General features: G+C 39.6%; 1 protein-coding gene across 2 annotated transcripts; it reads right to left on the reverse strand.

Annotated features, from left to right (window-relative positions):
- Positions 1–5,304: 5,304 nt before the first annotated feature.
- On the reverse strand, positions 5,305–7,659 carry LOC147884347 (SPX domain-containing protein 1-like). Of its 2 annotated transcripts, XM_087398673.1 has the most exons (4): positions 6,758–7,659; positions 6,209–6,362; positions 5,979–6,104; positions 5,305–5,870 (listed from the first exon to the last, which is right to left on the reverse strand). In XM_087398673.1, the coding sequence occupies exons 1-4, from the start codon at positions 7,265–7,267 to the stop codon at positions 5,593–5,595; spliced, it is 1,068 nt and encodes a 355-aa protein (XP_087254799.1). In that variant the 5' UTR covers positions 7,268–7,659; the 3' UTR covers positions 5,305–5,592. The 2 variants fall into 2 exon arrangements, with proteins under 2 accessions (XP_087254799.1, XP_087254798.1); XM_087398672.1 differs by having other exon boundaries at positions 5,305–6,104.
- Between the last annotated feature and the right edge of the window lie 3,399 nt (positions 7,660–11,058).

The raw sequence follows: 11,058 nt of genomic DNA on the forward strand, positions 1-11,058 counted from the left end.
GAGTTGTCCAATGTACTTAGATTGACTCATCATTATACTCCCCATAACGTATGCAAATTGGATGCCCAAGTAATAGTGCAATGAGCCCATGTTTGTCATTACAAATGTTTTCTGTAAATTAGCCTTGAAATATGCAATTTTCCCATATCTAGCCTAGTGACAAGCATGTCATACACATAAATAATGAGAATTAAAATCATATAGCAGTCTTTTGAACATAAAGAGTGGCCTCTTTAGGGTTGCTCTAAAAGCCACGAACTATTAAATATGCATGTATCTTGGCATACCATGCTTGGGTTGCCTGCTTCAATCCATAAAATGCCTTTTTCAGCTGGCAAACCTGGTCTTCAAAACTTTTTGCTCTTGAAGCCAAGTGGTTGAGTGACATAGACCTCTTCCTACAAATCACCATGAAGAAAGACGAGCTCAATGTCCAGTGGATGAACCTCCCAATGTCTATGGGATGCAAGAGCAATGACACACAATATGGTCGTAATGCGTGAGAAGGGAGAAAGCATCTCCTCAAAGTCAATGCCATGTTGTTGTGCATATCCCTTTGCAACCAGGCAAGCTTTGAAGTGGTCAACACTAACATCAGCCTTTTGTTTGACCTTATAAACCGATTTCGTGCCTATCGCATGCTTGCTTGTAGGCAAGTCACACAACTCCCAAAGTGCCATTCGCATGAATAGACTCAAGTTCAACTCTCATGGCGTCCATCAATTATTTGTTGTTAAAAGCATCCTTGTGACATAGAGGCTCTTCATTACAAGTAGTGGAAGTCAAAGCTAGAGCTAAGAAATTGCCTGCAATTATTTGTTTGCATGTCTAGTGTGGGCAGGTGAAGAAAGGCTAGTCTACTTGCTGTCCCTAAGGATCCCCATATATGGCAATGTACACTGATGAATGATGCCCTCGGCCACTAAAATTTTAGAATACTCATGGGACATTTACTCAACCCCCCTGTCAGTGTGGAGAGTCAAGAGTTTATTCCCACTTTCATTTTCAGTCATGGCAAGAAAATCTCTCCCTCCATCCCACCCAAAATACAGACCTTGGTGAAATCATATAATGTCTTTTTCCCAATGAAAAGAATTCTACTAAATTTAGAAAAATAGCCACAAGAGAAAAAGCTGATGGCAAGAGTACATCATGCATAGCATGAAAAAAAAAACATCATAAGGAGGTAAAAAAATCTTCTCATTAAGAAGAGCCCATACTACTCCAAGGTTTAGGGTGAAGATGCCAACCTCAAACATGTTGTGTACTCTATGTACTCCTTAAGGAAAATAGTCCTTTTGGCAATAGATCTTTCTCGTGAAGGCCCCTACATGCTCAGTAAAACAACCATCATAGTGTGTAGTGTTTGTCCAAATACTAGCCAATGTATGAGAAGAGTGGACCTAGGAGCCATCATGTGCCTCTATGCGTCTGGATTTTTGTATATGCCATGCTAAGATGCTCACTAAGATCTTCAAGAAAGTATCCATTGAGGCATGTGCAATTCTATAAGGAGAAGGAAAAACCTCATCCAGAGAGCAAGTCGAGCAACTAAATGCTGTTGAGTCGAAAGAGCCTAAGGGGAGCCATGTATCTCATAAAAAACTTGATGCCCTGAAAGAGAGAGCCAAGCCCCCAATCCTAAGGTCATGAAAAAGGGGGAGGAACCAAGAGTACTTAAAAGCTTAACAATTGCCTTGCAATCCCATAGACAATATTGAATGGACTCCTTAGTAGAAAGGCAACCAAGGCAAGTAGGGACTTCTGATCCAAACCTTGACCTCCATAGCTTCACCGCGATCCCTCCTTGAATAGAAACGTAATAGAAAATAGTGATTTAGTTTTTTGAGGGAATTCCACAGCCTTCTCCAAAAGGATTTCTACAAGACTATACAAATCTAAAAATTCTCCCAATGAGGAGCTTTAGTGGGCTTCTCGCCCCTTTAGACTACTGAGCTAAAACTTGCTAGCATTACTAACTGTGCAATAAAAGAAAGGGAGGCTCTTCTCATGGTTCCTTGCATCAATCCACTACCACTCCTAGGGTCCCAATGCAAATACTTATAGGAACACCTCCATAAATTCAAATCTCCATGAACTCAAGGGAATGTGATCCAAGTTTGCGTTTAGCTACCAACTTGAAGTCAAGATGCGCTCCTCTACATGACCCAAAACTCTGATAGGCTTAAAAACAATGTCCACAAGGATATCTTCCTAGGCCTAGATAACATACCCCTAGAGTGAACATAAAAAAACAAGGCGTCCCCAACCTAAACCTTATTAAAGCCCTATGACACCTGAAGGCGGAAATGAAATTACATAATAAACTTGAAGGGATACAAAACTTATAAACTAATAAAAATAAAGAATCCACCATAGCCTTATTGTGTTTTAAGAAGAGATAAAGTCATTCACAAAAATTTGCAACCCGCAACTTCTTGCTAGAAGGGAGGGACAAAACTACAAGAAACCCTCATTCTACAAGGAACTATAATTACCAATTAAACTTGAGTGACCAAAGAAAATTTAGGGCTGCTATAGGAAAGACGTTTTCTCATTGGGGTGTAAGCATACGAATATGTACTAGAACATGACCTGAGACGTTGCTAACTAGCAATGCTTTATTAGTTATATTTCAAAACGTGCCACAGTCTCCTTTTTTAAAATTCAAATGTATTTGTAGATGTCATTCCCTCCCTTTCAAAAGTGTAAAAATAGTTTAAAATTATTGGAGTTCAGCTATGCCATAACATCGATAGCTCCATCCCTCTCACTCTCCCTCCTACTGCCCCTCCCCCCGCAGTCTCTCTCTCTCTCTCTCTCTCTCTCTCTCTCTCATGCATGCATGCACACTCGTGTGCGTACGCACACACGTAGGAGTGCAAGTACATGTGCACACACACACGCACATGCATGCACACTCGCACATGCACACGTGCACGCTCTCACACACACACACATGTAAACACACATACACACACACACGTGCACGTACACACACGCACACGCGCACATGCACACACACACAGAAAGAGAGAGAGAGAGAGAGAGAGAGAGAGAGAGAGAGAGAGAGAGAGAGAGAGGTCTTCTCAACCCTCTCCCCCAGTGCACGCCCATCTTGCCTTATCTTTCTCTCAACATCCTAGTAGTCTTTGAGACTCCTCCTTCCCTTCCGCCATGATCCTCTCCCTAGTCTCTCACTCTCTCCCTTTCTGTGGAAATATGGAGGACCATGCATTGGCATCTGATCAGGTAGATGTCACTGTAATGTAGAGAATGAATCCAATGGAGATTGACATCTATAACCACTATCTGTATGAAGACATTGTTGAGACCTTGGCTATTTCCTTGACTAATTATCATAGTGTATGTAAGTTTGCAGTCATCAACAATAGAAGATTGTAGAACGGATCCATTACGGATGATGGATCCTAACACATAGGATCTATATACTCTTACCATCTTTTGGTAGTATGAGAGAGAAGGAAGAGGAAACAATGGGAGGAGATGTACTTTAGGATGAGTGATGGTGGAGTACATGCTCTTGATGAAGAAGAAAAGCATGAGATATCATTTGAGATTGTGAAAGGTTTCAAGTAGATGACCTAAAAGTATTATTACAAAAGTGAGATAAGAAATCCAAAATCTAGTAATTTGACATCCTATCATGAAACAATCCACAAATACCACTGTCATTGTTGTTGAATTCAAAGGAAAACATGACTATCAAAAAAATCTCAATTTGAAATCTGCCTTGTTCTTGCTTGTACAAGGAAAAATTGCCAATAGAACTTGGTGTTGATAATCTATTCTCATTGGCTACATGTCAAAAGAAAAAAAGATGAGCCCAATCATCGATGCAATGAAAGAATTGTTATACACAATTAGAGATGACAATTCAACACTACTTCGAGCTAGATTTACAAGAGATTTTTGAGACAGAGAATGAGAATGAGATTTCAATTCCAATTGAGATGGATGACATACCTTGCAAGGGTTAACTTGCATGAGATTTCATATCGACGAGGGTTTATCCTTGTATGAGATTTGGAGGTTGAGGAGAGGGGCCCACACTAGGGTGATAGGGCATACGTCATACTTCCCTTTCACAAGTCTTCTTTCCACTTGAAAGAATTTATTCTTTTGTATAAGAATAAAGCATCCATTTTATCCTCTCTTCAATGTTTGAACTTGTACAAATTTGAGATTTCTTGATTTCCATGCACTCTTGCCTCATAACTTTGGCCTAAGGATATCTAGAAAGAAATTATTATGAGGTGCTTGTAGTCTCGAGGACTAGTGGCCTGGTAACTTAAATGCTTAGAACTCTCAGTGGTGGAAAGAGTAGCAGTGGTATGCTCGGCGCAATATGACATAATTTCTTCCTATGCGTATGCTATGTTGGCACTAGGCAGAAAGGTGACTTGATATGGAATAGAAAAGATGCAATGGGATGTTGGAACAAAGAGAGTGGAAGGGCACTAACCAAATGCAATATGTGTTGTTTTTCAAAGAAAAATATCACGTTTTAACTCTTTGGAAACAATACCAAGAATTACGTGTCCATCATGAGGCACTCCAAGAGATCACTAGCATCGACCCTCTGAAGTCATAGTAAGAGATGGCCTAGGGGTCCCAACCAAAGAGGATGAATTGCAACCGAAGGGCAAACCAAAGGAAAGGCCACTTGATTCGATGGATGAAGGCTGGCGTGGAGGCAAGAAATGAGTACAAGGGAAAGCAATTAAAAACGGTTAAGACGACTTAAGGCTTGGGGCACGGCTTGGAGGAGAAAAGACCCTATCAATACAAGAGAACATGGATTTTTTGAGTCCAACATTGGAAGTAGGGGAGTATTCTTAAGAGAGGAGTCCTTTGGTGTGTGAGTCGCATGAACGAAGAAGTATATTTTTACCACATTGGGAGTATGGGAGCATTCTTGAGAGAGTCGTCCTCTTTCTCCGATGTTTGTATAGCATGAGAATGAAGTCTTATATTTTCACCACTCGTCTTTCAATTATGGATGCATCTTCTTGTTTTGGCCTCCATTGTTGTTATGCCAAATGTGTAACGTGTTTTCCAATGACGAGCCCGGGCAAACACTGTAAAGATGCAGCATGACAAAACTAGAGGAATAAATTAATTGTCAGCTGGAAGAGGAACTAGGTCATCACACTTGTTGCCGCTTCATTGCTCCCAGCTCTTTAACTATATGAAATACCTGTGGACCACCATGCTTGATAATACACACAAAAACCAGCCAACAGCTGCTAAATGATAGTAGAAGCCATATTCAGCCTCCGAGAGAGATGATACAAATTTTACCAGCTCCAGAAGGGTACAACAATGCTTCATATCATGACATTGGAAGTTAATAATTGCCTTGAGGCAAAGCTCCACAAATAGGAGTGACATAAGCTTTAATATGTTGCAAGAATGTTAAAGCCACGTTCAAATGTAAGAGCCGTGCTAATCAGCCCACTTGAAACGGCACCAACCTGGTATGATGATGCTACAATAGTGAGGGTACCATTTAATGCTTTGCTAAATTTACTGAGCAGAGTTCCGTAAATAAGAGCCGATTAAACTTTATTATTTCTTTCCACATACAGGGATAGTAGAACAACAAGGTGCACTTCTTTTGTTGTCATCATCCTCACTGTCATTCTCACTCCTGCTAAAAGGAGGCAAAGAAAAAACACTATATGTAGAGCTGCCCCTTCTAAGGTCCTTGATGGTTCTCAATGCAACCACCGTACTTCTGTATATGTTGTCTACATCTTCTCCAGGAAAGAGCGATTGCCCTTGTGCATCTATATCAGCAGGTACATCCAACTTTTCCTCGAGGGCTTCTCTACGTTCCAGTGTATCTTGTTGAACATCCACCAAGCCGTCAACTAAGGCTCCTTTGGAGCCATTTTCTTGAGCTTCACAAGCAGCAGACGAGGATGGGAAAAGAGACTGCAAATTCAACTCACAGTCCCGAACAAGTTTGGACAGCAGTTCCGTCGTGAAAAATGGTTGGTGCAGCACATTCCGAATGAAGGGTATGCGCAGAAGAGCACCTGTCCTCTTGTCATGTTTCTTTAAAATCTTCACCAAACCTATCCTCGTCCATCAACAATCAAATTTTAAAAGCATTCTACTTTGTACTAGGTAGTGCAAAACTGTATCAGAAGTTCACTGTGATGCAACGAGCAATCAATACCTGTGTAATTTAGGGAGCTGTAATTCTCCAATAGAACCATTTCACCATGGAATTTCACAATGTCCTTCCGTATGTTAATCAACTCCTCTCCTGAAGTTGAAGACCCATCCGTACAGCTCTTTTCCTTCACATTTTCAATCCTTTCCTTCAATTCCTGTTGTAATTCAAATACAAACGCCATAGTAATGTATCAACTAACCGATGCCAAGTAAATTAGACTAGGATACAGATATTCTAAAGAGTGCACAACGATATCAGCATTATATAGGAACATAATAAGTTTATTTTCGTTGCATAAAGACAGAAAGAATGATATAAACGAACGTCAGCTCCTAGAGTACCAACAGACCTTAACAGGTACACTTTCATAATTCAATGAAGTTCAAACTTTGACAGACTTGCGGTTCAAATTACCAAGACAACCAGACTGACTCCAAGAAGACCCCAAAAACCACTCCGAACCTTGCCTGTCTTTGATGCTATTATCGAAATGACCCGAGAGTATATTGATTGCTACAGTATTTGCATAAGCTACGATTGCAGCAGTACCTGTAAGCGAATCACGTACTCCTCCTCCTTTTCGATGAAGAAAGAGTTAAACTTCTCGAGTTCTGCGTTCAGGAGATGTACGAAGTCCACCTCTTCCTCAGTCAGGTTCCTCATATCGGTCATGCCGCTCTCCGATACAAGACACTCTGAAGTAATTCCTGCACTACCAGAAGTGCTTTTTGGTCCGGCATCTTCCGTGGCTGTGCCAGCTCCGTTGACGTTAGAATCTTGACTTTCTGCTTCACGGGCGATACCTGCGGTCGAATTAACGGAAGTTGCAGGTTGATCTGCCTGCCCTCGCTTCAACTCTTCGACCGCTGCGTCTACTACGGATTTTGCGAGTGATTCAGGCTCCTCCCGACATGGGCTGGAGAACGCAGCTCCGGCGAAGCACTCGGGAGCAGAAATAACCTTGAGGCGCTTCTTAAGCTGCTTATACGACAGATACTTGTCTCTCCATTCTGGTAGAGTTTCGTCGAGCTGACTTTGGAGGCGTTTCCCAAACTTCATTGCATGTATAGGAGGACACAACAATCTGGCGAAAGCTGTAGAGGAATTCGGACCGGCAGCCTCTTGTTACAGGATCTATGGCAGTCTAGGAAAGTAGAACTAAACCGTCCACAAAAGCAAAAACGTTGAAAGGTGCTCTAGCGTGGAAGGAGCAAATGAGGAAGGTAAATAGGAAGACGCTGAAGAAGACCCAACAAGCTTCTGCAAAGGATGAGCTGATGATTGGAGAGAGAGGGCAAGAAGAGAAGAGGAGGGGGGCAGGGAAACATGCCAAAGGAAGAAGATCTGATTTGGGCACAGCAACCGATGGAATGCAAAAGAAGTGACAAATTCTCTCCCTTGCTAGCTCTAAGCTAAGCTCAGCTCTCTCATCAACTTATGAATCCAAAGAATGAGCACATTAGCTAAGCTAAGCTCAGCTCTCTCATCAACTGATGAATACATAGAATTAGCAACAAGCATTGCAAAGACATGCTAAAAATAGAACTACCCAAAAAACCATAATGGTGCCTCCAAGCCTTAAGAGAATCATCATACTCGGGTAGATACTAGGGAACATGCCTTTTCAAAAGCACATGCTTTCCTACCCACATAGCATATTCCTTGATACCAGGTACAAGCCTTTAACCTTCACAGCCCTTCTTCCACACCGCCAAATCTCGCCCATAAGTGGGCATTGTTCACTCGGCAAGAGGAATCGTTCATAAGGCTAGTATTCAATGCATTGTTGATAGAAGACTTGAATCTAGCTTTAAAATGCCAAAAGTAATGTTCAGTAGGTCCCAAAAAAGAAACAATCTAATAGCAGAAATTAAGCTTTAAAATGTCATTTTCTAAAAGTAATGTTAGCTAGGTTGGAAAAAAGAAACAACCTCCTAACATAAATTTTTACAAATGAAAAAAGAGCTTGCTTCCATTGAAAGGCATGCTAATAAAAAGACCATTCCTAATCCTACTTTCTTCTTCGGAATAATAATAGAATATCCTTGCAAAAAAAAATTCCTTGCTATTATCTGCACAATCCACATAAATGTGGAGGTTAAAGAATAAATGGGACCCAGTATTGAAAAAGTTATTCTCCTTCAAAAATGTCTCTCTTTCTTATCTATCCTCATTTCCTATAGTCCTATAGACTTTGTCGCGTGTTGTTCAACTGTAATTATATAGGATTGGGAGTCATGTTTTTGAAAGAGCAAGCTAGAAATTTAACTAAAAGGCTTCTAGAATGATTCACAAGAGCATAATCTAATCTCGTATCTCCCTTCTCCTGAAAAAACCTTAATCGATTAATTAGTATGTTGGAGACTTTGAGACATGGGTGAAGAGGAAGAAAGTTATATGCAAAATTAAAACTTCCTTTTTTTTTTCATATGCATAAATTCTCTCTCTCTTTTCTAATATTTTCATTTTTATGAAAATGAGAGTGCTTGGCTTCTATTATAGTCAAAGACTTTTTTTTATGCAATTTTTTTTTTGGGCTACAGAGTAGCGAGTTGCCATGCTTGAAGCTTGAGGAGCCATTTAGGAGTCAAACTAGGGCTCCATAATTCTAATATACACTACACACCTCTAATTCTCTCTTATCAATTAATGGAAGTTATTTTCTAATCAGAAGTAATGAGCTAATCCCCTTTGTATTATCTACCAAGAGAAAACAAAACCTTTTTCCATTAACGGCATAGTAATTCATTAAAGCATCTTTAGAAAATGTAATCCAATTTGGTATGACACGAGTAAGTTCAAATTTTTACAACTACATTAAAAAGCATTGAATCCTTCACCCAAAAGAAAACAAAAAAGACATTGGTGACACCACCCTAATCAAACCCTCATAATAACACGAAAAACATTGTATCCTTCACCCAAAAGAAACAAAAAGGACCACCCTAGTCAAACCCTCATTGTATTTTGTATATTGAGCTATAGTGCTACATGTTATCAATAATTTGATGTTGCGGAAAAAAATACATCATAGACATAGAGAGTATTGTCCTTAGCACTCCACCAATTTCAAATCTTGCATTCAACAAATTTGAAAATGTATTACTTCTCACAAGAGCATGAGAAGGGAGTTAGCATGCTCACATAGAATATCCAAAATAACACAAAGGTGAATTGGAAATGATGCTCAATCTCAATTACTAATCAAATAGTTTAGTATGCCAAAAGAAATGCTATTCACTCACAACAAGAGACAATTTTCATTACTTATTGTTCATTCCTCAACAAATAATGCTCTTTATTGACTACAAAATCCCACTAATGATGCTTTGAACAATATCCATTCCTTGTTCTTCTTTTTGTAAATAATATATTTTAATGACTATAATATCCTCCCTTTGATTCTTTAACCAAGATCCTTTCCATGTTTCCTCCATTTTTTTTGGATTTCCATTTTGAGTAGAAATGTAGCTACTAGCTACATTTCTTTTGTTACTTCTCCTTGCAAGATCTCATGCATGATATAAAAATTTATTTCCCCTAATATAAGATCGTGTCATAGTGACCCCAAGGAACTTATATATAAAATGAAAAACTTGTTGATAGTAGTCTTGACCTCCTCTATTGTTAAGAAACCATGAAGTGCTATTGGAAGCACATACTAATGTGCAAGGACAATGTGTTAATATACGATATTATTTAGATGTACTTATGGCATAAAAATATGAAATATACCAAATAGATTATAATTTCATGTAACATCTTGTGCCAATCCTATGATTTGATTCAATGGATCGTGCAGTTGATGGATAATGTCGACCTATGGCTCTTGGGTGGCATGAATGGTTCCAGTTGCTTGCTTTCTTTGTTATAATTTCCCTTTTAGAGTGGAGAAGCTAGACGCTCCTCTAGCTTAGGAAGTTGGTTTCAGAGGATCTAGACCAATGGGTTCTAGTCTCGGGGTTTCAATTGGTCCTAGGGCATCTAGTTTTGGTGCAGCTAGATTAGATGCTCCTAGATGACATCTCAACCATGCATGGGTTGGACTGACCGATAGCAGTCACTCATTGTCTTTACCATGTACGAGTTGGGGATATGGAAGTTAGTAACCGGCAGGGGTTACTCATTCCTCTCAATTCTTGGCTTTTGGCAGTGTGTGGTAGTCAACTAGAAAGGAGAAGATATTTTGACAAGCAGGAAGCACCCTTTTGTTTGGCTCAAAGTCTAAGTCAAGTAATCCAAGGACACCACATGGGAGATCCAGTAGTAATAGACCAATACCATTGGTTGTATAATGGAGTGTGTTATGGTTATTTGGTTTTCTCTTTGATAATGAATTTACATGCTACAACAGTGCTCAAGGATATTGGTATATAGAGCTTTCATTTGCATTAGTTCTTGGAATGTCCACAGGGTGAATTGTGCCACCAAGTGTCTTACTTGTGCCAAATATTTTTGTTGTACATTGTGGTCCTTGTGAGACCCATTTTGCTTCAAATGATGAAGGTAGATGAAGAAGCAGGAGACTTGCTAGAAGAGGAATTCCTTGGGTACCACAATTTTGTCCTAACCCTCAATAATGCTCCAGAGAGGTAGCAATTTTTGTTAAGGAGTGTTTGAAGTCTATTGTGTATGTAAAGGACATAGAAGGTAAAGTACTTTTGGTCTAGCTTTAAGATTGGGTTCCATAATAGTTCCTTAATAGTGGGTTTGATGTATGGTGACCCACATTCAAAGGATAGCGCAAAACTTTGGATCTCATTGTATGGTTTGATATATGGTGCCATGCATTCAAAGGAAACATAATCAGTTTATTTTTTATTGCAAAAAGATAGAAAGAATGATATGAC

This window comes from Dipteris shenzhenensis, chromosome 27 (assembly GCF_047967505.1).
Source record: "Dipteris shenzhenensis isolate YYH24624 ecotype China chromosome 27, Dip_SZ_1.0, whole genome shotgun sequence".
NCBI lineage: Eukaryota > Viridiplantae > Streptophyta > Polypodiopsida > Gleicheniales > Dipteridaceae > Dipteris > Dipteris shenzhenensis.

Bases quoted from the DNA above. Each gene is read 5' to 3' on its own strand.
- LOC147884347 (XM_087398672.1), bottom strand. From the start codon at position 7,267: ATGAAGTTTGGGAAACGCCTCCAAAGTCAGCTCGACGAAACTCTACCA. The intron at 6,363-6,757 runs GTACTGCTGCAA...GAATTACAACAG, and splicing joins AGTACGTGATTCGCTTACAG to GAATTGAAGGAAAGGATTGA. The intron at 6,105-6,208 runs GTATTGATTGCT...GGACGAGGATAG, and splicing joins CAGCTCCCTAAATTACACAG to GTTTGGTGAAGATTTTAAAG.